Source organism: Pelophylax lessonae (genome assembly GCF_965119305.1).
Source record: "Pelophylax lessonae genome assembly, chromosome: 10".
NCBI classification, from domain to species: domain Eukaryota; kingdom Metazoa; phylum Chordata; class Amphibia; order Anura; family Ranidae; genus Pelophylax; species Pelophylax lessonae.
The window spans coordinates 16,007,639-16,033,322 of NC_138777.1; the positions used below are offsets into that span (position 1 = coordinate 16,007,639).

Here is a 25,684-nt window from a genome sequence, read left to right on the forward strand (position 1 = left end):
CTCTACTGTGAGCCTCTCAGTTTGCATTAAAGTGAGAATGAGCAATTACTGTGCAGCCTGTAAAACGGATGGGGAAGCATTAGTTCAGGTTTAAGGTAGAAAAGGGGGCATCTTGGGGTTTGGGGTAGTCCTGGCTGACCTGAACATTTCTTCTGTTTGCAGTGCTTCGTCAGGTGGAGGAGGTAGGGGTGCCTCTCAGCACTATCCCAAGACTGTTGGCAACAGGTAAGTGCCTTGATTTCTGTCTCCTTGTCAGGCCATTCTTTTCTATTCTACTTAGTCTATCGGAAAAAGACTCTTAACCACCCACCCATGGCTATATTTCTGCCTTGGTTCTGCGCACTTATTAGACAGTGGGGGCCCCTGGTACTATAAAAACAAAACCAATAGTGCTAGTTATGCAATCACCTAGGAGTCCCAAGTTTGGCCTTTAAAATTTGACATTCTGGCATATGCAGGCAACCATTGAAGCATACCTGCGGTGTTGGTCCTTGCTTGCTTTTTGGAGTGTACCGGGGTTCAGGGCATTGGGATATGTACTCTCCAGTGAATCAAACACAGCATGCAAAATGCTTGCTGTATTCAGTGGTGGAGGCATAATAAAAGTAGAAACTAAAGGCAGAGTTTTTGGCTAGTGTAGATGGATTAGAACGCCTGGCACCTTTCACACAGGTTTTCCGATCAGGTCCGCCTGCTATTTTTTCAGGCGGCCTGATTGGATTCTCTATGTAGCCCTATGGAGTAGCGAATGTCAGTGGTGACATGTCTGCTGACACTCGCTACCATCCGAGCCAATCCGGTCTGTGAAATTCAGATGCATGGAAACCCTATTTTCCATCGTTCTGACATTCAGTCCGTTTTCATCTGATCTCCCATAGAGGAGAGCAGGGATCTGACAGGTCCATCTCTGCAAAGTAAGTGGAGACGGAGCTGTCATCCGCCTGCTCAGCGGGGATCGGCAGATCGATCCCAGCTGAGCAAGACTGAGTTCGCTGGGTGGAAAGCCCGTGTGAAAGGACCCTTTGGGAGATTCCCCCTTTTTGACCTGTTTACTATTATTGAAAGCAAAACAAAATTGCACTTTTTGGGTTGCCCCAGGAAAGTAATGGAGGGGAAATAATCCAATGGGGGAAACTATTTCTGGTGACTAAGGGGGGGCCAAGGGATTCCTTTAGTTTTGTAGGCATTTCTTCTCATTTCCTGTGTTGGCTGTGGGACAGGAAGTGAAGGTAAATCTCCCCAGGGGATACAGATGGCAAAGAAATGGGTTATAATCTTCCCCTGGTTCTACTTTAACGTTCTGCTTTATGCTTGTATACCAGAGATGTGATGGCTTTTATGCCCCACTATTTAATATATTTAATAAAACCTATCTGGATTATATGTAGGGTCGGGCCGTCTTTAATACTGATTGGACCCTGGGCAAATATTTTCTTGGGCCCTCCTAAATCCACTTATCAACTATTTGCAGGCAGTGGGCTTGAGGGGCAGCTGCTTTGGGCCCCACAACAATGACTGGGCCCAGGGAAGCTGCCCCTTTTGCCCTGTGTTAAAGACGGCCCTGTGTAGGGTCACTGTAGGGTGTAAAGTCTTATTTCAAAAAAGGGAGGGAGTGTAACTTATTATTCTGTTTGTTTCTTGTATCTTTAAGTCTGAATCATTTAACAAACAGACTATATCTAGTAGTCTGAATTGAGATCTTATTCACAGTTTTGTAGTGGATAAGATCACATTATCGGTCTGTTTTTAATAAATAAGATATTTTCTCTTTTTTTTATCCATATAAAATTTATTTCCAGCATGTGTGCCTCATTTTGGCTTTTCCCACATTTTGCTCGTTTGGCAGGTTGAAAGCTCTGATCGGCGAGTGTTTTGACCGGGTGGCATTACCCCGCCCGCAGAAGATCGTCGCGAGAGGCCCAAACCGCTCCTCCCCTCCCCCCAGTTGCGAACGCAGTATTTTCTGTAGGACATCTGCGCGCCGTGCATTTGCATGCAGCGCGCGTTAGGCAAAGCGGACTCAACGGGTTGTGCGCCTGTATCGCACAGTAACCCAGCCGAGCGGAAACGCTGGTGTGTATGCTCAAAAAGAAAATTTAAATAAAATGGTGGACTGAACTCCTCCTATGTTACTGTGGGGGTTTTTAACTTTGTGAAAATGGCCACTTTTGTCAGCTTAATATTAATTGGTGGTAAAGGTGGCCGTTCATGATGAGGATACATACTGTGCAAATGGCAGGATCCTGAAACCTTTGTAGCAACATATTGCAGTTATATTATTTTGCTAATTGATGAAAGTGGCTCGTTCCACCACAGGCAGTAATGAGTGTGAAAGCTTCATCTCTCCTGGAGTAAGCTTATCCTGCAATGCCTTTCTATCCTCTGCCAAGAGGAGCTACTTTGGTTGAAAGGACACCTTGTAAACTGTCAGGTGAAGACCTGAATAGTAACTCCACTTTTGTTAAGAAATGCACTTCCCTCTGGGTGATCTATCTATGTACATTGCAAGGATTTTTAACACATTTTTGTTTCAGATGCCTACATTTTTGTTCTGCAGATATAGTTTGTATCCATGTTCAGAGTGAATCTATATGGGAGTGTTTTTTTTAATTAATCAGCTGCTGCACCTCCAATGAGGGAAATGGCAAGGCCTGGATCCCTTTTAGACAAGATTTCTTTGGGAGTATCCCACCAAAAATGACCTTTGTTGCAGGGGGTGCCAAAAATCTGAATAGTATCTTGGTGCAGATTTCTGGGAAAATCAGTGAGCAAATCACACAAGCAGGAAATTAGATTTTGCTGTGTACAGATGGCCTCCAGGTCACCAAATTGCATTTAAATTGCAGCACTGTAGATTGAAAGGGAAAGGTCATTTTTAACCCCCTGGCGGTATTCCCGAGTGTGGCTCAGGGTTAACTTTCAGAACCAAAAGTGGTAACCCCGAGCCACACTTGGGATTACCCTGCAATGCTACTCACCTTCCCATCGATTCCCCTGCTGTCCTCTCCAGTCTCTTCCTGCTCTGTGCACGGTTGATTGCCGGCACCTGCCTTCCGGTTCCCTCCTGTGAGCGTTGCGACGCAGGGGGGGGTGGAACCGGGGGCAAATTCAAAAGTGTAAATACACAAATGACATGATACAAAGTTGTGATCCTAATGGATTACATTGTATCATCCCATTTCACCTGGTGACTTTTCCAGTGCCCTGCCGGTGCTTTTCCAGTTCTTTATGGCTGGAAAATAGAGAACAACCATGGCGTCCAAAAAGCGTTTTTGCACAAAAGCACTTTTTAGATGAACTGGAAGACAGCGAAACGAAGTTACTTGAAGAACTGAGCGATAGCGATTTGTGTGAAAATTTGTCGTCGGGTACAGAAAGTGACAACAGCGACGATTCTGATGTCTTTCTGGCACATCGCTTGTGGAATTTGGGAAGTATATGAAATGAATCTTCAGAATTTCTAACGGAGCGATGTGCCAGAAAGAGACATCAGAATCGTTGCTGTTGTCCCTTTCCGTTCCTGATGACGAATTTTCCCACCTATCGCTCAGCTCTTCAAGTAACTCCGTTTTGCTGTCACTGTTTTCCAGTTCGTCTAAAAGCGCTTTTGTGCAAAAGGAATGCTTTTTGGACGCCATGGTCGTTCTCTATTTTCCAGGCACAAAGCACACACAGGCAGGGCACTGGAAAAGTCACCAGGTGAAATCCTGTGGTGAAATGGGATGATGCAGTGTAATCCGTTAGGATCACAGCTTTGTATCATCTCATTTGGTGTATTTACACTTTTTAAATTGCCGCCGGTTCCACCCCCTGCGTCGCAACGCTCGCAGGGAAGGGAAGCAGAAGGCATTGGCCGAGCACAGAGCCGGAGGACAGTGGGGGATCGCAGGGGAAGGTGAGTTTTAAAATATTAAACAGATTTCCATGCAAAACAATGTACGGCTTTTAGCACCGAAATCCTGACCAAATCAGACCGCCAGGGAGGTTAATGACATTCAATTACAATGACTTGTCGCAGTTTTATACATTATAATAATTTATTTGCTGTGGAAGTGTTGAAACTACGTACAAACTAGATCATATCGGGTTTGGGCTCCCCTGTAACATGGTTGTATCTGTCGCTACTGCCAGAAATTTTCACGGCTTCAGCAGGGTGACAACGCTGTTCTGCAGTGTGAGATGAACTCCTGTGCTCCCAATACACTACAAATCTACACCTGTACTTGGGTAATGCCCCAAAGGTGTGTGTGAAAGTCTGCTGAAGCTGGGAAAATGTGTACCTTTTTTAGGAGCCCTTGGTGAATCCACATTCACGGTGCTGGGGGCGTAGGTGAGCATGCCTCCAGCACAAAACGGTGCAGTACACATGGCGGTACTATGTTAAGCCCACTGCCATTCTACCACGTGTTAATGAACACCCCCCGCCCCCCCCAAAAGGAAGACTTTTGTGTAGAAGTGCATTTACTTCAAACTTTTTGTATGTGTATTACTTTTGCAGATTTTGTAGCAGCTAAATGTGACCTCACAACCCCCCCCTTTTCAAGCATTGTTCTGCTATAGTTGCATTTAGCCTTCCAATGGTTTTCCCCCTGGAAAAATATTGAGCAAAAACCTTGACTTGTTCTAAAGTTTTATAATCCATTTGCGGTTTAGAGAGATGAATGTTCCCTATTCAAATCCACTTCAGGGCACTGTACAGAAAGATAATAGAATGTAAAGTGTGTGGGTTTTATCATGGTTTTGAATCCTTTTGTTTTTTCTTTAGCGAGTACCTGGGGAAAACCCCAGGGCCTGGCGTTCCAAGATGGATTCCTTCACGAAGCACTAGACGAGATGTTAACTCCGCAAACAACTCCGCCAACAACACTGCGCTCACCTCGCAAAGTGAAAAAGAACGGCACGATGCAATCTTTAGGAAAGTAAGAGGGTAAGTAATCAGGGTGAAAGATCATTGGTCTGCTGCAACTGCATTTTCTTCACCACTTGCCCTCCGGAAGCTTCCCCCTCCACTTTGACAGGTCACCTTCTGCGATGCCGCGCTGCGTTACTGACAATTGCGCGGTCATACAATGCAGTAGAGGAGGTTGGCACCACATTATTTCTATCTTGTCAGTGGTCATTAAATGCCACTAAAGAGGGTTCTATTTGTGGGGGACGGAAATGACAAATTTTTTATATTTAGGTAAAGCATTGCATAACGGCACAATTAAAGAAACTCAATGCTGTATCGCAACAAATGACCTGTCAGTATTGGGTGGGGGGAGGGGTAAAATTTTCTGAAGGTCAAGTGGTTAAACAGGTTTTCGGTGCATCCCTAACAAAAAATCTTCAGCATTTACAACCACTTTATCCATAACATTAAGTCTCCTAGAAATGTTCTCTTTTGTTTGACACACAGCTCCTGCTTCTTAACCATTGGGTTATACTGCCCCCCCCACAAGAGTAGGACACAGCAGGAAAAAGCTTGACTACGCCTAATGGCAGTCGCAGGAGATATACACCCACACTCTCCTATAAGCACTCCAGTTTTTTTTCTGCCTTGTCAAGAGTAAGGACCTAGTTCCTTGCTGGGATCTCTGATCCTAGCAATTTTTTCCCTTTTATGGACTTTCGTATCTTGGTAGACTCACAGGAACAAAATGACAATCAACTGGGAGACTGGATAAGATCCAGAGGGCCCCCCAGTCTGGCCAGCGCGCACAGGCCTCATCTTTGCGCTAGGTCGGCTGCGACATAGCCCCTCTGAATGAGGGCTGGCCTGCGAGTTGGAACGTCTCGCAAAGGTGCATACAACCTGGCCTTGGCCTGAGTTGCAGCCTCCCTCCTGGCCTACAGCCACCCACGTCTCAATGGAGCTGTGCCCACCCTGTAGCTGTCACCCCCCCCTCTACCCCTGGATGGTTTTGGGTTGGTGTGGACCCCCTCCCTAGGATTGTGGGACCACGACTGGGCATCCACAAGTTAGGTTGCGGCTGAGTCAGCCTCCGTTTGGGTGGCGGCAGCCGGGCTGAGACTTGCGGCTGGGCCCCCACACAAATTGAGGCCGCAACTTGCGGTCAGCTTGGCATCTCCCTTGAAAGGGGCAGTTTAATATTGAGGGCATCTACCCCCCCTTGTTTTTTGCAGGGTTTAGTAGGTGGTATATTGGTGGAACCTAGGTCGGTGTCCCTTCATCCGTCCCACCTACTCTGCGATCGCTGAAGGAGTTAGGTTGGATTCTGAACCTTCAGAAGCCTGCTCTGGTTCCGTTCACAACGACTATCTGGTTGGATTCAGCCTCAGCCAGAGTTTTGCTTCCTCTGGAAAAACTCCAGAAATTGCAGGGGGCAATTCAGCTGCTGTTAAGCAGACGGTCATCCCCACAGGCTTGCATGCGGGTGCTTGGCCTGATGGTGTCTACCTTCGAAGCGGTTCCGCTCTGCACGAGTTCTCTGCAAAAAGATTCTGGTGAAATGGGGAATATTGTCTCTAGAGGTGGCTTCGTTCTCCGGCACTTCGACAGGGGAATACTTCTACCCCTGTACTGGACTGTTGTCACCACGGATGCCAGTCTGTTTGGGTGGGGAGGCGTCCTTGGCAAAGCTTGTGCTCAGGGAGTCCGGACTCTGTGGAGGAGTCCAGCCTGCCAATCAATGTACTGGAACTCTGAGCGATCAGACGGTCTGGCTAATTGGACAATTCGTCTGCAGGGGTGTCCAGTAGTATTATGAATTCAATCGGACAATGCCATGGCCTATGTCCATCACCATGGGGGCACAAGATGTGTCCTGGCAGAACGGGAAGTAGCTGGCATTCTAAGGTGGGCGGATCGATCGTTCCAGCCCTTTCTGCTGTACACATTCCATGGAAGGTACAGAGGTTTGTGGCATGGTCTCAGGATCCTCTGGCCAATGCTGCAAATGCATTAGTAGCTCCTTGGCGTCGGTATCTGCTTAATGCCTCCCTCCGCCCCCCCTCTCAAACCTCTGCCAAGACTCCTGTGCTGGAGGCAGCAAGGGATTTTGGTTTTTCTAGTGGCTCCAGGGGTGTCAAACTCAATTTCACTGCTGGGGACATCAGAATTATGGTTGCCTGCAAAGGGCCAGTTATATCTGTAAGATTAGATGTCCAGAGCATCCCACGCCCCCTTACAAGAGATGTCAAGAGCCCCCCACCATAAGTCAAGGGTCACCCACCCTTCTTGATATTACAATGCACCCCTCTACCTTGTGCTACTGCCAGGAAGAACGTGCAAGGTCTGGAGGAGGACCAGGGGAGGCAGAGACAAGGTGGTGTTGTGGTTGCACAGAGGTGCAGGATCTGTAGGAATTCTGACCTCCTCTCTGTTGCAGACTGCTGAGAAGGGGGGTGGGCAAAGATGAGCCTTTCTGCAGCAGCACAGGATCTGGCAATGGAGTTCTGTCCTCTCTGCTGTCGACTACTGAGACAAGGTGGGAGCAGAGACAAGAGGGGTGCTGTAGCTGCAGGAGAGGTACGAGGGCCACATAAAATGGCCTGGGGGGCCTTGTATTTGACACCTGTGGGTTAGAGGTTCTGTTTTAAATCGGTCATTCCTACGCTGGTAAAGATTAGGAAGATCTACCACCATTGGAAGACGTACGTTGTGTGGTGTGTCTTTTTGGGGTTTTCCCTCGCTCCTTTTCGGTGGCTCTGATTTTGGCTTTCCTCCAACGGGGTGTTGAGAAGCACCTGGCCTTGAGTACCATCAAAGGCCAGGTTTCAGCCTCGGCTGTTTTTCTTTCAACATCCATTGGCCACACATTCCTTGGTGCGTATCTTTATCCAGGGAGCTCAACACTTGTTCCCTCCAGTGCGGTCTCCCATTACTGCCGTGGGTCCTCAAATTAGGGTTATCCAGGAATCTCCTTTCGAAATATCGGGAGGTTCCCCTGCGTAAGTTGCCCCAGAAGGTGGTCTTTTTGGTGGCTATTGCTTCTGCGTGCAGGGTGTCGGAGCTGGCGGTGTGGTCTTGTCCACCTTACCTGTTTTACAGAGCTAAGTTGGCTCTTCGTCCCTGGCCGTTCCTTCCAAAGGTTATCTCTGATTTCCATTTGAATGAATAAGACATTGTGTTGCTTATGTCCCAGGTCTAAACATCCTAAGGAAATTACTCTGCATTCCCTGGATGTGGTTCGGGCAATCAGGGTGTACCTGGCAGCTACGGAGTGTTTTTTTTTTTTTTTTAGGAAGTCCCTCACGGTTGGACCTCAAAGTGTTGGCCCTTTCTGCTGTGACCATTTTTCCAAACGGATTAGACAGGGATTCAGGCCTATTCAATTATGGGTCAGGTTCCTCCTTTCCTGGTTAAGGCGCACTCTACTCGGGTGCTTGGGGCCTCCTGGGCCTTCGTCAGGCATCAGTGACGCAGGTTTGCAAGGTGGCCATCTGATAGTCTGTGCACACTTTTTGCAAAGTTTTACCAAATGGATGTGTTAGCATCTGTAGATGCTGCTTTGTCCAAGGTTGTGCAGGCTGTAGTTAAGCTTTTTCCTGCCTAGTGTCCTACTCCTGTAGGGGGCAGTATAACCCAATGGTAAAGGAGCTGTGTCCGTCAATGAACATCAGAGAAATGGATTTTGCGGTAAGTCAAAATGTTTTTTCACGTTTTTAAACTGAGGAAATGGGAGAACGAGGCTTTCACTTAAATGTTTAAAAAATGTCTAATAATCCAAATCTGGGGGACATGTATCCGTTCTGTTGGACAGTGAGAAAGCTAATCCGGGGAATTGAGACAGGTCTGTCTGTCCTTGTGTAACATTGGTAATCATTGCTTGGGGTTCATACCAAGTGCTATTTGTATATGGAGCAACTGCCCAGCCAATTGTGGAAGTGCTTGTGAATTATTGGCTGGTGAACCGGTTACTATAAATAAAACACTTTCACCTTTTTTGTGGTGTGTATGGGGTTTTTTTTTTTTTTTTTTTCCCCTTCCCGTGCCTAACAGTTTCTTTTTCTTTTCTCTTTCAGCATCTTAAACAAGCTTGCTCCTGAGAAGTTTGACAAACTATGCCTTGAGCTCCTTAATGTGGGTGTAGATACCAAACTCATCCTCAAAGGAGTCATACTGCTTGTAAGTAACCACTTGATTCTGTTATGTGCATCTGTATGTATTATGGGTGGAAGATGACTTCTTTTCATTAAGGCAATGATTTGCAGTAACCATTGGCAACTAATCTTTAATGTATTTCCTGAAATCTGATGCCTTTGGGGGTTAGATTAAGGCCACGTTCACACTTGTGTGAATTGTCATGCCACTTTGCAGTCCCAAGTCGCAGGACAAGTGTGTATCCCGTGATTTCCAATGAGTACAATTCAGATCTGTTCGACTTCAAAGTAGTCCCTGAACTACTTTTGGTCCAACCTTTGATGTGACTTGAGGTCCATAGACCTCAAGCTTAGATAGGCATTGCTTCAAGTCTCATAAGTGTGAAAGGGGCCTTATTCAAACAAAATATTTCGGGATGGTCTGTTCCAGCCTCCATTTTAAGAGTAAGGCCCAGAGTTAAGAGGCGTTTTGTTATCCACTTGCCCACTGCAATACATAAAAACATGCAATACAAAAATACATAAAAACGCATATGTATGGTTTACCGGGGTTATTGCTGAAGCCATCAGCCATAACCCCGGCTTATATAATTGTTTTCTTTTGCGGCTGGGTTTCTCATTAAAGCAGTCCGAGCAGCTAATTAGCCACTAGATCACTTTCAGAAGGGGCGTCCCCTCCTGCCCCTCGCCTGGGTTTCTCAGGTTTAGTTTTCACTGGTGCACCCAAGAAATGACCCAACGGTGTGGCAGGCTGGACACAGGCGAAGACTAGATCGTCTCTCATCACTTCTATCGCCTTGAAGGACTGGTGCGACCTCATGACATCACTTCTGGGGTGGAAGTGAAGGAGAGATTTGGGGTCTCTACAGTCAGCAGCTTGCTATGGGGGCACCCGAGCTGAGCTGCAGCACCGTGTCCATTCAGACATGGAGCTGAGGTTCTGCCCTGCCCCCTCTTGATTGGCTAACTGACTTTGACAGCCGTAAGAGCCAATAGTGCCGCTGCGGTGTCAGCCAATCAGGAGGGAGAGGCCGAGGGACTAGAGGACATCGCTGGATAGAGGGGGCTCAGGTAAATATTAGGGAGGCTGCTGCACGCAGAAGGGAAGGTTAAAAAAAAAAAACCCTTCTGCCTTTACAACTAGTATTTTTGACAATATAAAACCTGGAAGCTGAAATGTTTCTGTGCGGAGCTGCACCAGTTTTGCACACTCCAGATTTAATAAATTAACCCCATAGTGTATGTCCATATGTACAAGTGCTGTAGGGACACGCTTTTATGTAGTTCTTGCTGCTAGCAAGATCCTATGTAAAAACCATTCATGTGCTTGAGCCCTTGCTGCCTAATATCTGGCCAGAGCACCCCTCACACTTTGTCACAGTTTGTGGCCTCACCGGCCAGTTGGGAGGTATGGCAGAGGAAGGGTATGCAAGCCTCTGCATCAGAAAGTGCTTCTTATGAGGAAAATTGGGCCCTGTATTCAAATGTAAAAGCGGGGCTGGTGCTTGTTTAAATACAGTACAACCCTAAAACTGGCGTATTCACAGTATTTTGTATCTACATTTCAGATTGTAGACAAAGCCCTCGAAGAGCCAAAGTACAGCTCACTCTATGCTCAGCTATGTCTGCGATTAGCAGAAGATGCGCCAAACTTTGATGGTCCAGAGGGTCCACCGGGGCAGAAGCAAAGCACAGTAAGTTCATATTTCATCTTTCTGGACAACTTGTCTTTGGTGTAAGTGTTCCGTGCTTCATAACCTATGATTACTTCCTATGATTACTTCCCTCAGACGTTTAGACGCCTCCTAATTTCAAAACTTCAAGATGAGTTTGAGAACAGATCCAGAAATGTTGAGAGTAAGTGCTTTTTGAGTAGTCCTCTGTGGGTAAATATTTGAGCCTTGTACACGGTGTGACTTTTTTTTTTTTTTTTTCTTCGCAGTATATGACAAGCGAGACAGCCCTCTCCTCCCCGAAGAAGAGGAACAGAGAGCCATTGCTAAGATTAAGATGCTGGGGAACATCAAATTTATCGGCGAGCTTGGCAAGCTTGACCTTATTCATGAATCTATCCTTCATAAGTGCATCAAAACAGTAAGTAGAATGGAAAGTCTGGTTTAGGTACAACACAGAATAACCTCCTTAAAGGTTCTGCAAAGCAAAAATGGACAAAGGGAGGGCACCCATCACTGTGACCGTTACCTGGCTTTGTTGGGGAAATGTTCAAAAGTGCACTAAACACATTGTGAGCCCTTAAAGCAGGGGTCTTCAAACTATGGCCCTCCAGTTGTTCAGGAACTACAATTCCCATCATGCCTAGTCATGTCTGTGAATGGCAGAGTTTTTCAATGCCTCTTGGGATGGGTAGTTCCACAACAACTGGAGGGCTGTAGTTTGAGGATCCCTGCCTTTAAAGAATAAGCACACCTTTGGGAACATGGTACGTGTTTCACCCGATTTTAGGGTGGAACGTGTAACTTGTTCCTAGTGCTACAGCCTCCGCCTGGGCCCCCCGTCCAGCAGAACAAGAAGTTTGTAGTTCTCAATGACTGTCACGGCGCTGTGGTAGTTCATTGAGGCTTTCTGTCTATCAGTATGTATCTGCTTGCCCGTATGGGGTGTACACATCGATTTTATGGATCGACCGATTATTGGCAAAGCTGATATATCGAGGGCCGATATGCACTTTCCCCGATATATCGGAATCTGCCATCAAGGTGGCCGATATTACTGATATTTCGGAAAGTGCTAGTACCGGAGTGATGCCTGCAGCTAGAGCCATCACCCCGCTACCGGCGTCCATAGCTGACGGTCGACTGTCTTGTAATGACGACCGATGTGGCTGAGAAGCCTCTCGGCTGTCATTACAAGGAGCGGGAGGGGACGTCTACTTCTAGTCATGACATCACTTCCGGGTACTTCACGCCAGATTAAAAAAGTTTGCATTCAAAACAGCCAAACTTGGCGTTTTTTGAATGCTTTTAAGTGCAAAGAGGTCCCTCCCCCAGATCTCTATACAAGAGTACCTGTCGGAAAAAGAAAATAAAAATATTTTTTTTTAAATGTAAAAAATATCGGCCCATATCAATACGCGATAACCAAAAGTATCGGCAATGAAAAACCGATATCGGTCGATCCCTAACACGGATACACTGACAATGTGCAGGAGACCTGCACAGCATTAATGATCTGAACGCTGGTGCAATGCTTTACAGGCTCCTACTACAAAAACGAAATGCAGTTATTTTTTTTTTTTCTTGCAAAAAAGATGCGGGGAAAAAAAAATCGTATAGAGCATTTTGCAAGACTACTAGCCTTTTATATTTAAAAAAAAAAAAAAAAAAAATATATATATATATATATATATATATATATATATATATATATATATATATATATATATATATATATATATATATATATATATATATATATATATATATATATATATATATATATATATATATATATATAATATATATATATATATATATATATATATAAATATAATTTTTTTTTTTTTTTGAATTGTATATCAAGACATTGCTTGTTTATCAAGTAGCATCATGTCACAACTGAGTTTAATAGAGGAGAGGCGCCTCGAATTGTAGCAATATGGTTACATTTATTGAAGGTACCACATTTTAGCAACTCGCATGGTTGATTCAAAGAAAACGGCTGTCCACATAGACCATCCTTCTCACGGCCATAGACATCATCCTCGCATAAAGCCTCGCTTTTCAGATCGCTCTACTGCAGGGAAGTCTTCCCGGTCATGATTGCAGCCCGACGGTGCTGAGAGCTGGCGTTATGGAGGACCGTCTCTGGACAGCTTTACTCCTGACGCCTGCATTCTTAGATATCCCTCTTTTAATCCTTAACCATGTGAGTTGCTAAATGTTGAATCTTTATTAAATGTAGCCATATTGCTACACTTGGAGGCGCCTCTCTTCTTTTATACTCTGGAGCTCCTGCTGGATTTTACTTCTAATCCCCTTGTGGAGGTGCCATTTGTGGATGGATATTTTATGGTCTCATTGCTAGAACCTTTTTTTATGGACTATAAACTGAAGGATTTATGAATAAATGGTTGTGGAACGAATCATCTGAGTTTCTATTTCTTATGGGGAAATTCGCTTTTGATATAAGAGTGCTTTGAATTACAAAGCCTGTTTCTGTAACAAATTATGCTCGCAATCCAAGGTTTTACTAATGGTATTCTGTTTTGGTGATTACTCCAGCCAATAAAAATTAGACTGGCTTCTATTTAAAGGAATATTAAAGCCTTGTGTTGTGTGGTTCAAAAATAACAAAAATGTTATACTTGCCTGCTCTGTGCAGTGGGTTTGAACAAAGCCGCCCCGATCTGCCTCTTCTCGGGTCCCACGCCACTGTTGTGTGGTCATTCAGACACAAAGATGCATCTTGATCCTTCTCTTCTGTGGCTTCTGTTGACAGCAGGACTCGGGGGGGGCCCCCCCCCCAAATTCTTGTGTCACTGGATTTGATTGACCGCAGCGGGAGCTAATGGTTCCTGCTGATATCAATTTATCCGATGAGTGAGCGGGAGCCAGCATGCACAACCTGCTTCCCATGGGGGCAGCACTGGACAGAGGAGACGGGAGCGCAGGAAGTCTATTCTAATTTCCTGATGTTTTTTTTTCTCTTTTTATAGCTTTTGGAAAAGAAGAAGAGGGTCCAGCTTAAAGACATGGGAGAGGATTTGGAGTGTCTCTGTCAGATAATGAGGACTGTGGGGCCTAGATTAGACCACGAAAAAGCCAAGGTACCTGAATATTTTGCATTAATAGACCTATGGGGGGCTACTTGTAATCAACCTCAATGTCAGGATTTACATATTACAAAAATTTGTCAATTTTTGGGTAAAAATTTTGAGTTTTTCTGGAAATGCATCCTAATATCAAAATGTCTGTTTTTGTAGTCCTTAATGGATCAGTACTTTGCCCGGATGAGCGCCTTGAAGACTTGTAAGGATTTGCCAGCAAGGATTCGTTTCCTGCTGCAAGTAAGTGTTTATACAAATTTTCTACAGGGGTGTGGTTGTGTTTTTTTAAAAAGGATGGGGGGGGGGGGAAATCTGACAGATAAGGGTCTTTTCTAGAGGTGGTTAAAAAAAAGTGCATGGGGCAATAAAGTGGTTGTATTGGGTTGCATGCTCATGGCAATACAGTTTGTGGCTTGAAGTCTTTGGAGGCCCAACAGTTGACCTGTATTGGCACTTTGAATACAATACATTTTTTACTTTCTGCTATAAAAGCGATGCAATAAAAAATGAAGAATCAAATTTCTTCAATTTTTAGGCCAAAATGTATTCTGCTACATATTTTTGGTTAAAAAAAAAAATGAATCCCAATAAGCGTACATTGATTGGTAAGCACAAACATTTTTATTAGTAATGGTGGCAATTAGCGACTTATAGCAGGACTGTGATGTTGCTGCGGACAATTGGGACACTGATCCTTTTACACTTCTTTTTTGTGGGGGACCAGTAACACTAAGGCTCCATTTGCATTTGTGCGACTTGTCATGCAACTTTGGACATCAGAGTTGCATGACAAGTAGTTCCCTATATTTTCCAATGATAACCTTTCATATATGTGTGACTTAAAGTTGCAGCTACTTCAGTAGTTTGCGCACTACTTTGGTCCGACTTTCATCCAACTTGAGGGCCATAGACTTTAATGTTATGAGGTTTTTAGATCACTATTAGCCTATAAAGAGTGTGGGTTTTGCTGTCGTCCCTGGAAGGTTTGTATTTGGGGGTGGTACCTCAAGGCCACCACGGCAAGGAAAGAGAGAGGACGGAGCAGCACACACTGCAAACTTGAAGCCACAGCGCTAGCCTAAACAGAAAAGGCACCCTAGGGGAACAAAGTACCCCACAAGGGCGGACGCCCACCAACAACCAGGATAGGACTCGGGGATCACTATCAAGATCCAATTGGACGTATATATGATCAAACCGGAAGGAATCCTATAAAACACTCAACCATACTCGCAACCAAACTGAGGCGGCTCTGGCTCTCGCTGTTCACAAAGGATGCATACCTTAAATCATACAATGGAACAAAAAATGTATACAATTGGTGACAACCACCCTTGAGAGAGGCTCAAGAGGAAGCCGAAACGCGTAGGGACAAACGCAGGAAAAAATCTGACCTATAGAGATTATCCTAAATTGTCACCGATTTCACACGTCGCATAACTTTCTGACTTTGGACACTATTTCACTTGGGTCTATCACCCAATACTCATAACTATGTACTTGTATCATATTTAATCTAAGATATTAAATATTTATCGTTTTTATGAACTGATATTTTCTGAAAATTACTTGCCCAAAAAGTCCCATCTAACTTGGCTTGAGGTACCACCCCCAAATACATAGACTTTAATGTTAACCCTCAGAAGTTGCATGAAAGACGTAACTGAATTTTCTACTATGCCAACTTGTGTGCAACAGTTGTCCATTATCACTGGTCGAAGCCAAAGTCTTATCCAAGTTACACCCATCCAAGTTGCATCAAAGGTGCACTCCAAAGTTGACTCAACCTTGGAGTGGTACAAGTGTGAACGGAGCCTAATAGTGATCAGTGCTAAACTATGCTTCGCAGGAACATGGGGATCCATGCCTTCCCTACTGACAGAACGGCAATCTGCCTTGTTTACATATAGGCATTCGCCGTTCTGGCTCTGCCTAATGATGGGTGGGTGCCAGCAGACAGTCCATGGTACCTGTAGATCAGCTCCCGCTGTGTCTAATCACAGTGGTAAGGGGTTGCTGGCAACCTGGAAGTGTCAATCACATACAAGGTAGTGATCAGGCTGAGTGGTGCCACCTGCCGCAGTATAAGTACATTATACTGGCAGCAAGTAGTTAAAAGCCAAGAAAAAAAATGTACCCTTTGTTTATAGAGAAAAATAACTTACTACCTTTTCTGGATCGAATAGCCTGCAGTCCAGGGGTTTTGTTAATTGTGAAAGTTGCTTATGCGTTTACTAGTTACAAAAGTTGTTTTTTATTATTCCCAAGCAATGTCCTGAGATCTCATTCTTTCTTCTTTCTGCAGGATACTGCGGAGTTGCGAGGAAACGGCTGGGTTCCTCGTAAAGCTTTCAATGATAATGGACCAAAGACTATCAATCAAATCCGCCAAGATGCAGTGAAAGTGAGTGATGGCGCTTTGCATATTCTGTCTTTTTTTTTTTTGGCAGGGGGTGGGAGTTTATGTACAGTATTTTATAAATACATTTTCTTATATCTCACCAGGATTTAGGAGTCTTCATTCCTCCTTCAATGTCACAAGGAATGCGAACTGACTTCTTTTTGGAAGGGCCATTCATGCCACCACGAATGAAGCTCGACAGGGACCCACTTGGAGGACTTGCTGATATGTTTAGACAGATGCCAGGTCTGTAGTTAGGCCTTGTGTGCGAGGGGTTTTTTTTTTTTTTTCTTTTTTTTTTTTTTTTTTTTACATGCCTCTTACCATCTTTTCTGGTTACAGGCAGTGGTATTGGTACTGGTCCAGGGGTTATACAGGACAGGTTCTCCCCAACCATGGGTCGTCATCGTTCAAACCAGTTATTCAACGGGCATGGTGGGCACATCATACCTCCTGTACAGTCCCAGTTTGGTGAAATTGGAGGCAAACCTTTTATGAAAAGCCAGGTAAGGTTTTATCCATTTCATGTTCTAGTATAAAGTGGAACTTAAGTCAGAAAATGTTAGTACTGCTAGGTGACTTCAGGCTGGCCCCTTTTGCAGATATAGCTAAATCATTTAAAGTGCCTTTACTAAATTCCAGTAATAGTCTCGCCCTGCTCTGCACATGCTCAGTTGCTCTACATTTTCAGTACAGTGCCTATAGATCTAGATAGACCAATCTGCTGACAGGCTAAAGATTTATGCTTCTCTAGGCTTCAGCAAAGAGAAACCAGAAGAATGCTGGCGGCAACTTACAGCGCACACTAATGTTGGATGCATAATTAATGTGGAATATTTCTTTCTAAAGCACTTTTTTTTTCCTTCAAGTTTTTAGTCTTGGGGCTCTTTCACACGGGCGTTCCGATCAGATCCGCCTGTCAGTTTTTTTTTTTTTTTTTTTTTTTTAAGTGAATCTGATCCGATGCCCCATTCAGACCTATGGAGCAGCGGATGTCAGCGGTGACATGTCCGCTGCCATCCGCATCCGATCCTGTCCATGAAATCCGGAAGGATGGAAACCCTATTTTCTATCTGTCCTGGGGATCGGATGAGGGCAGACAGGCGGTCCGCTCTCATCCGATTCCCCATAGAGAGCAGCGGGGCTCTGGCGCCTCCCGCTCCGCACAGTGTGGAGACGGAGCTGTCATCCGCCGGCTCAGCTGGGATCGGCGAATCGATCCCCGCTGAGCAGAGCACGGTCCGCAACGGAATGCGGACCGTGTGAAAGAGCCCTTAGAGCAGAACTTTACCTATATCTACGTTTAAATGGACTTGGTGTTGGGTTCAAATATCCCAGTATTTAATCCTGCTAGTCGGCAAAAAGAACCCAATGTACCATGGATATAAACGGGGAGGATTCCATTGCATACATTTTATGCATGTCCTCATGGAGGCTTATCTGTAAAGTGTTACTCTGCTTTAATGGAAGAAGCCTGGACTTGCTATTTGTACTTCTAGCTTGCCTAGCATTTTTGAATGTACTGTGAATTGCCCCACCTACATGCTAGTTCAAAATGGATTGATCTGCAGACACTTGATGGGTGGTTATACTCAAATAGGGCCTTTCTACATGGGTTCCCTATGTGATGTCCCAGTTGTTGCTTTTAAAGTCCTCTTAAACCAGACCTGTCCATACGAAACTAGGAGCGATTTTTGCTGCAGGCCTGACTGCCTTTAATACTCCAACTTGTACTGGATATACATGGAAGTCATGTCTGTATTGCCTAATTCTATACTTGTTAGTTTTTTTTTTTTTTATTGCTCATGTTGTCAGCAAGACATCCCAGGTATCTTGGTTTGACAAAAGTGGTGTCAGCCCTAAATTATCCATGATGGGTAGCCACTTGAAGACCAGGTCTTTTTCTGACCTTTTTTGTTTGCGGCCTATAATGCCTCGTTTCCACTGAGCGGAACGGTTCGGGTCGGTACAGTTTGGAAGGGTTAGAATGGTCCGGTCTATTCAGGTGAGCGTTTCCACTGCAAGTCGGGCCATGCAGGGTTTACACCAAATGAGGTGTTTTGCGCTTTCATTTGATGTGAGCATTGAAGTTTTCCTGTCCGCCAATCGGTGGAATGTATCGTGTGACGCCAGTAGCTCCGCCCTTACCATACCATAACATTTCTTATGGCCCTACATCTGAAGGAGGACCAGGAATGGTGCGGTTTGGTTCGGTTGTATGGGCCACCTTCATAATGGAAACACTCAAATTAGCGTACCGATCCGCTCAGTGGAAACGAGGCATAAGTTCTCCTGTGGCAATCTGCCGCTGGGACCCTTTATGTGAAAGCCGACCACCTGACTGAAAGATACTGGGGGATTTGCCATAATCCTGGTTTCTCTTATGTCCTCCGACAGTCACCGCCCCTCAAATGGTCTTCACCAATGGGTATTGACTTCTGCTCCGCAGGAGTAGCTAGGCGGGGGTTTTGCCATAATCCTGGTATTTAACGTCACAATGTACATTTTACAGTTAGGCAGCCGGCAAGTGATCAGCAAGGACAATCCAGGCAACTAGCATGCTCAAAAGTAGGGTCAGCCCTACATAATCTCACGATGGGTCTACTTAAAGTGGCGGTAAAGTCTCTCCATTCTGACTTTCTTCTATTACAATCTCATAAACTATGTGTACATGGCGCTGATTGTTTAACCTAATCTTGCTGTTTGTGTAGAAATCCAATGTTGAATGACGCCACTGGCTCATGTGCATCATCTGCGGTGATTCAAGGCATGCTGCATGTGCCATCAGTCCATGCAGAAAGATGCCGTGCCGATCATCCACTCTGTGCCAGTGCAATCCCGCAAGAGTACAGCTCGGTTCACACCCTCCTGAAACACCCCATGTGACTTGCTATGTCTCAAGGGGATGCGAACATTTTATGCATTACGATAAAAACCTGACTTTACAATCACTTTAAGCTTTACCCAAAAGACCTGGAAGCTGATTGGTTTCTATGCAGAGTGGCACCAGATTTTGCACTCTACATATTTAGACCCCAGTGCATGCTCAACAGCTGGATGTAGCTAATGATCAAGCAAGGAGTTAGGGTAAAACATGTTTTGGGACCATTTAAGAAAAATACAGGCATACCCCGTTTTTAAGTACACTCACTTTACGTACACTCGCGAGTACGGACACAGCCTGGTCAGCTTGGCATGACTCCCAGTTTTTAACATTGGTGTCTATGGGAAATCATGGTCGGCTTGACATGGCACTACTCCCAAACCATAAGTGACAAGGATACCAAACTTAGGGAGCAATGTGATGGGACCCAGGACTACAACATATCCTATTTGTGGCCAGCCAGCTTGCCTAGGAAATGAAAAAGGATATTGATTCACTTTAAGTACATTTTCGTTTTCATACATGCTCTGGTCCCATTGTGTACTTAAAAGCGGGGTATGCCTGTACTTTATAGTAGAGGGCACCGAATGGAAATTTTGGTACAGAGAATGCAGGGTGGACTTGGCGAAAACCGAAAATGATAGAGATAGATAAAAATGCATTGTATCTTTTTATCCATGAATTTCAATGAATATGAATTTATCTGCACTTAGCGCAAGAAAAGCTCAAGAAAAATGCATCCTTTTAAATTCTATGTATGTCTTTACACTTGGTCTGTTGCACTCCCATTGTGGGGGTAAAAATCTTGCTTGCTGCATTTTTGGTCAGCTTTTCTTAACCTTTTTCAACAGAGAAACCCTTGAAGTTTTCCAGTTTTAGGGAACCCCTACAAAAACGTACCGTCTACAACTCATGATGCATTTGTGTAATGGTCATTGGGAAGAATTACCCCCCTTACAGATAGCTAAAACGATGAATGGTTTCAGTAGGCACTTATCTGAGAGGCAGAAATTGCTCAAAGAACCCTTTCAACCTCAGGAGGAACCCTGGTTGAGAAACCCTGGCTTAGCAAATGTCTTGTTGATAATTTTAAGCTGCATTCAGAATATTGGCTCTTATAGGAAACCGGCAGCTACAAGCCTGCAGAGAATTGCCACTTTTTTCTAGAAAAAGTTAATGGAATGTTCTGGTAGCTGATGTCTAACTTTATCGTAATCTCAATCTTTCTAAAAGGGGCAAGGCCAGATGTACCAGAGTCAGGGGCTCTTATCGCAACAAGGGCAGTCAAAGGATATGCCGCCTCGGTTTATTAAAAAAGGCCAGCTTAATGCAGACGAGGTACGTACTTCCAGATGGAAGCTGCTTCTCATGGTCGCCTGATGATTAAGAAAAGACGCGTTATTATGAGGACTTGTTGCTGGAAACTTCTTCCCCCCACCTCCTTTCCTCTCATTTTTCTCCTACTCCCTTCATCCCATTCTTTACCTCCCTGCCTCCCCTTTTTCATAGTGACCAGCGTCCACTGAGCAAGATTATGAGATATGAGGGCTGTGACTATTAGACCGAATTCTCTGAGCATTAGAGCTCTCTATGGGGTTAACCTTTCATTTTGTCTAATCTTCCCCCAGATAAGCCTGAGACCAGCTCAGTCTTTTCTAATGAACAAGACACAAGTGCCAAAGCTCCAGCCTCAGATGAGCATGATGCCGCCTCGCACCCAGACACCACCCATGGGACAGGTGAGATCTCTTAAGCCTTTTTTTTTCCCGTTCTGGTGGGGTTTTTTAATTTTGTTTTGTTACTGACTTGTTTGTTCTCCTCCTAGACACCACAGCTTGGCCTAAAAACCAACCCACCTCCCATCCAAGAGAAACCTGCCAAGAGTGTGAAGAAGCCTCCACCATCAAAGGAAGAGCTACTTAAACTTACTGTAAGCTGTTATCCAAAATTACTACATTTTGCCTTTTTTTTTTTTTCTTTATTTTTACGGGGCCAGGAAAGTAAATTGGCCGATTTAACTTAGTTGATGGGGCAATCCCTCCTGCAGTGCTATTGTGCTCTGTTGGCTGGGAGCTATATGCAAAAAAGGACTGTTTGTACTGAGAGTAATATTTTAAGTGCTTTTTTTTTTGCTTGCTCTTTGCAGTTTTCCACAGAGGGAGCCCCTGTCCTCTTTTAGGGTCCCCCACTGATGCTCGTGCCCCCACAGCAAACCGCTTGCTGTGTGGGCAACATTCAGACACTGAACCCCGGCTCAGCACCACCCCTTCTCATTGGCTCACTGGTTGTGATTGACAGCAGTGAGAGCCGATGGCACCCTCTGTCTTAGCCAGTGAGGGAGAGTCCACGGAGAGCCAAGACACATCACTGGATCGAGATATGGGGGTCGCTGGACACAAGGTTTTTTTTTTTTACCTTTACCTGGAATGTATGGGTAAAAACCCCTGAGCCTTTACAACAACTTAAGGTTGCTCGATGAATTGACTTGAGTGCAACCATTCTGCTCATACGTCAATCGAATCTCAACCAGTTCAGCAGGGACTGGCCAAGATTCGATCCATTTAGGTGTAGGCTTAAGCCTATGCTGTAGCCTACCTTTACAGCCCATTAAAAAAAAAAAAAAAAAGCATTCTGCAATGCAGAGCTTGCATTTTGGTCCAGGGGTAATGTTTTAGATTGAAGACAAAGCGTGTCATGCGACTGAACTTCCCTTGTCCCATTTCCATTCATTGAAGCCGGCAGAGCAGTATAAAGTCACTTCTATGTACTGCCAGTTGCATGTTTTCTTCCCATTTAGCAAAACTTTGGGGTTAATTTACTAAAATTGGAGAGTGCAAAAGCTGTGCATGGTAGTCAATCGGCTTTTAACTTCAAACGGTCAATTTAAGCGTTGACCAAAAAACCTGCAAGCTGATTGGTTTCTGTGCAGAGCTTCACCAGATTTTTCCCTCTCCAGTTTCAGTAAATCAACCCCTTTGGATGGCAGCAGTCTTTAGAGGTTTGGAAAAACTGCTTGTCTGTTATGACATGGTGGATCGCCATGACTTGGCAAAATTTTTTTATATTTGCAAGGGCTTTTTTTGTTTGGATTTTTCTGTGTTTGGAAGATTGCATGCCCCAGGGAAAACTTGAAAATAACACTTTCCAAAATTACTCTGGCTAACCTTCAGTTGCCCCATTCCTTGTTTTTCCAAGCTTGATATGTCCATTACGTAACCATAAATTTGACTCTGGTCAGCCATTGAGACTTCGCTGGAACTGAAGGGTGTGTAACATGATGTTCAAGCCTACGTACATATGGCGCTTTTCCACTGTATGGAACCGAATGGTCTGGCTCGCTTTTGCGCTTTTCCACTGCATGGTACGGTGTAGGAACGGTTCGGTACGGCGGCGCTTTTCCACTCCATGGAACCGAACGGTATGGCTCGCTTAAACAGTACCACCTCAGTTGTGGTTCCAAGAGCGCCGTACCGGTACCATATCCCACAATCCTTTGCATGCAGCCTTGACTGTCACTACTAGCCACTGATTGGTCAGAGAATTGTTATCCCACCCACTTACTATTAGGGGAAAAGCAAACCGTACCAAACCGTACCGTTCCAACACTGTACCATGCGGTACCAGCCGTGGAAAACCAAACCAAGCCAAGCAGGGCCGAGTGGAGCCGAGCTGGTACTTGCAGTGGAAAAGTGCTATTAGATATTCCAATTTTTGCACTGGCCTTTGATAATGTGCTAAATTAGATTTCCATTGCTAAACCCGAAGTAGCTGTGGTTAGTGGCTGCCTTTTTTGATTTAAAGCGAATCTTTGAAATGTCAGCGCGAAACGATTTTGCAGGGAACTGAGCCTGTGTCGTCATTTCTAAATGGTTTGCATGACTTGAGAATGCTCTGAATTTCAGGAAGCATTTGTGACTGACTACTTGAATAACGGTAACGCGGCAGATGCCATAAACAGCGTGAAAGAAATGAGAGCTCCAAAACACTTCATCCCGGAAATGATTAGCCGGATCGTCCTGCAATCCCTGGACCGCTCTGACGAAGACAAGGAGCGCGCAAGTGCACTGATCGGTATATTGCGTCAAGAGGGAGTGGCAACAAGTGACAACTTCATGCAGGTATATTGCTAAATTCCTTCAGCTCCAGAATGTTTTACCCCGTCATAACCAGGCCATTTTTTTTTATATTCGGCACTGCGTTTTTTTTTTTAACTGGTAATTGCGCAGTTGTGCAATGCTGTACCCAATCAAAATTTATATCCTTTTTCCACACTAGTAGAGCTTTGTTGGCATTTGATAACAGGTGGGTGTGGAGAGAGAATTTTTTTTTTTTGCTTTGCTATAAAACATGCAGGTAAAGTCTTCAATTTAGGCCAAAGTGTATTCCGCAACAGGTCTTTTTGGTATTAAAAAATAAATAAATAAAAATCCAATAAGTGTATATTGGGTTGCATGAAAGTTATAGCTGAGATGTATACTATTTTTTTTTTTTTTTTAACTAGTAATGGCTGTGATCACAGTGGAGCTGAGAGTGCGGCAGGCAATCTGACGCTGGGTGGGAACTGACTAAATGACACGGATACAGTGATACTATACACTGTTGCTGTACTAATGACACTGCCTGGGAAAGGGTTAAAATCTAGGACAAATAAGGGGTTAAATGTGTATATTATGTGCAGCCTTTAACTGAAGCTTTTTGTTTCTAAAGCCCCGTACACACGTACCGATGGTCGGCTTACAAATGTTCCTCTTTTCTCCCCGGGATGTCGGTGTCTGCTGAAAAGTGCAAAGACAGCACAAGGACAGCACAAGAATTTTGTCCGCCGACTGCAGAAGTGATGTCATGTAATGGTTAACTTTCCCTGTGTTTTCTATTTTCTGAGCATGCCCAGTCTTGCAAATCTGCGGTCTGTCGGCCGAATTGTGTACTGACAGGCGAACAATCGTCCGTTCTGGTGTCGGCATACAAATATTTTCATGTTTGCACGAAAGACTTTTGTCCGCGGATTGTGCGCAGACATCTGTCGGAGGCACCATACTAACACGCGTACAATCGGCAGATCCTTCGTCCACCGACGTTTGTATGCCGACGATCGGTACGTGTGTACGGGCCTTTATTCCTGCTTTGCAGGGATAAGAGAAATTGTTCCTCTGTACAGAGCCTTGCATTGATTGTCAACACGGGGCTCTGGGCTATGAGTGGACACAAACGGGGCTCTGGGCTATGAGTGGACACAACAGGTTCCGGCCTTGAATCATTGGCTGGGACCTGCTGACTAAGTCCTGCTGTGTTCAGTCGCAGCAGGGCGCACGTGCCTTGAACCTGGAAGAAAGCCATGATGTACGGGTACGTTGGTGCCTGTACAAGTTGCCCGTCTGCAGTATATGTACTGTGGTTGGTCGGGAAACGGTTAATCTTGAAATCCTATTGGTGGCTTTGTATTTATCGTTGGCATTTTTTTTGTTTTTATAGGCTTTCTTGAATGTGCTAGACCAGTGCCCCAAGCTAGAGGTGGACATACCCCTGGTAAAATCCTACCTGGCACAATTCGCAGCCCGTGCCATAATAGCGGAGCTGGTGAGCATTTCTGAACTGGCCCAGCCTCTGGAGAACGGCACCCACTTCCCTCTCTTCCTGCTCTGTCTGCAGCAGCTGGCCAAACTAAAGGACAAAGAGTGGCTGACCGAACTCTTCCAGCTCAGCAAAGTCAACATGCAGAAGATGTTACCAGGTAAGGTTGGCACACTGGAGAAACCATTGCTCATGTTTTGTGTCAGAGTTGCCTAATTGCTAATATTGCGCTCTCATAGAAATCGACCAGAACAAAGACCGCATGCTGGAGATCCTGGAAGGGAAAGGACTGAGCTTCTTGTTTCCGCTGATGAAACTAGAGAAAGAGTTGCTGAAACAAATAGAGATGGATCCTTCTCCACAGACCATCTACAAGTGGATTAAGGATAACATCTCTCCTAAACTTCATGTAGATAAAGGATTTGTGAATATTTTGATGACCAGGTGAGGATATGTATGTGTGTGTTCCTCCTCCTCCTCTTTCTCCTCTTTCTCCTCATTCTTCTCCTCCTTCTTCTCATCATTCTTCTCATCATTCTTCTCCTCCTCCTTCTCATCATTCTTCTCCTCCTCCTTCTCATCATTCTTCTCCTCCTCCTTCTCATCATTCTTCTCCTCCTCCTTCTCATCATTCTTCTCCTCCTCCTTCTCCTCCTCCTTCTCCTCCTCCTTCTCCTCCTCCTTCTCCTCCTCCTTCTCCTCCTCCTTCTCCTCCTCCTTCTCCTCCTCCTTCTCCTCTTCTTCTCCCTTCTCCTCCTCCTTCTCCTCCTCCTTCTCCTCCTCCTTCTCCTCCTTCTTCTTCTTCTTCTTCTTCTCCTTCTCCTTCTTCCTTCTCCTTCTCCTTCTTCTCTATTCCTCCTTCTTCTTCTTCTCTTCTTCTTCTTCTCTTCTTCTTCTTCTCCTTCTTCTCCTTCTTCTTCTTCTTCCTTCTTCTTCTTTCTTCTCCTTCTTCTTCTTCTCTCCTTCTTCTTCCTTCTTTCTTCTTTCTTTCTTTCTT

The 25,684-nt window shown here is 44.9% G+C and overlaps 1 protein-coding gene and 1 long non-coding RNA gene across 2 annotated transcripts in view; both read left to right on the top strand.

Moving 5' to 3' along the window:
• Window positions 1–225, top strand: part of LOC309565193 — a 17,065-nt gene extending 16,840 nt beyond the window's left edge. The window contains exon 3 of the long non-coding RNA XR_014225794.1: window positions 163–225. This is a non-coding gene — a long non-coding RNA (uncharacterized lncRNA). The remainder of the gene's footprint in view (window positions 1–162) is intronic.
• Window positions 226–1,880: 1,655 nt separating this feature from the next.
• EIF4G2 (eukaryotic translation initiation factor 4 gamma 2) overlaps window positions 1,881–25,684 on the top strand; it is a 31,028-nt gene continuing 7,224 nt past the window's right edge. The window contains exons 1-17 of the mRNA XM_082269987.1: window positions 1,881–2,073; window positions 4,766–4,927; window positions 8,968–9,070; window positions 10,614–10,739; window positions 10,836–10,902; window positions 10,988–11,139; window positions 13,721–13,831; window positions 13,988–14,071; window positions 16,137–16,235; window positions 16,337–16,478; window positions 16,575–16,738; window positions 20,350–20,454; window positions 20,745–20,855; window positions 20,942–21,046; window positions 23,019–23,234; window positions 24,589–24,847; window positions 24,927–25,131. Coding sequence (XP_082126113.1) covers window positions 1,994–2,073; window positions 4,766–4,927; window positions 8,968–9,070; window positions 10,614–10,739; window positions 10,836–10,902; window positions 10,988–11,139; window positions 13,721–13,831; window positions 13,988–14,071; window positions 16,137–16,235; window positions 16,337–16,478; window positions 16,575–16,738; window positions 20,350–20,454; window positions 20,745–20,855; window positions 20,942–21,046; window positions 23,019–23,234; window positions 24,589–24,847; window positions 24,927–25,131 — 2,291 coding nt within the window. The 5' untranslated portion in view covers window positions 1,881–1,993. The remainder of the gene's footprint in view (window positions 2,074–4,765; window positions 4,928–8,967; window positions 9,071–10,613; window positions 10,740–10,835; window positions 10,903–10,987; window positions 11,140–13,720; window positions 13,832–13,987; window positions 14,072–16,136; window positions 16,236–16,336; window positions 16,479–16,574; window positions 16,739–20,349; window positions 20,455–20,744; window positions 20,856–20,941; window positions 21,047–23,018; window positions 23,235–24,588; window positions 24,848–24,926; window positions 25,132–25,684) is intronic.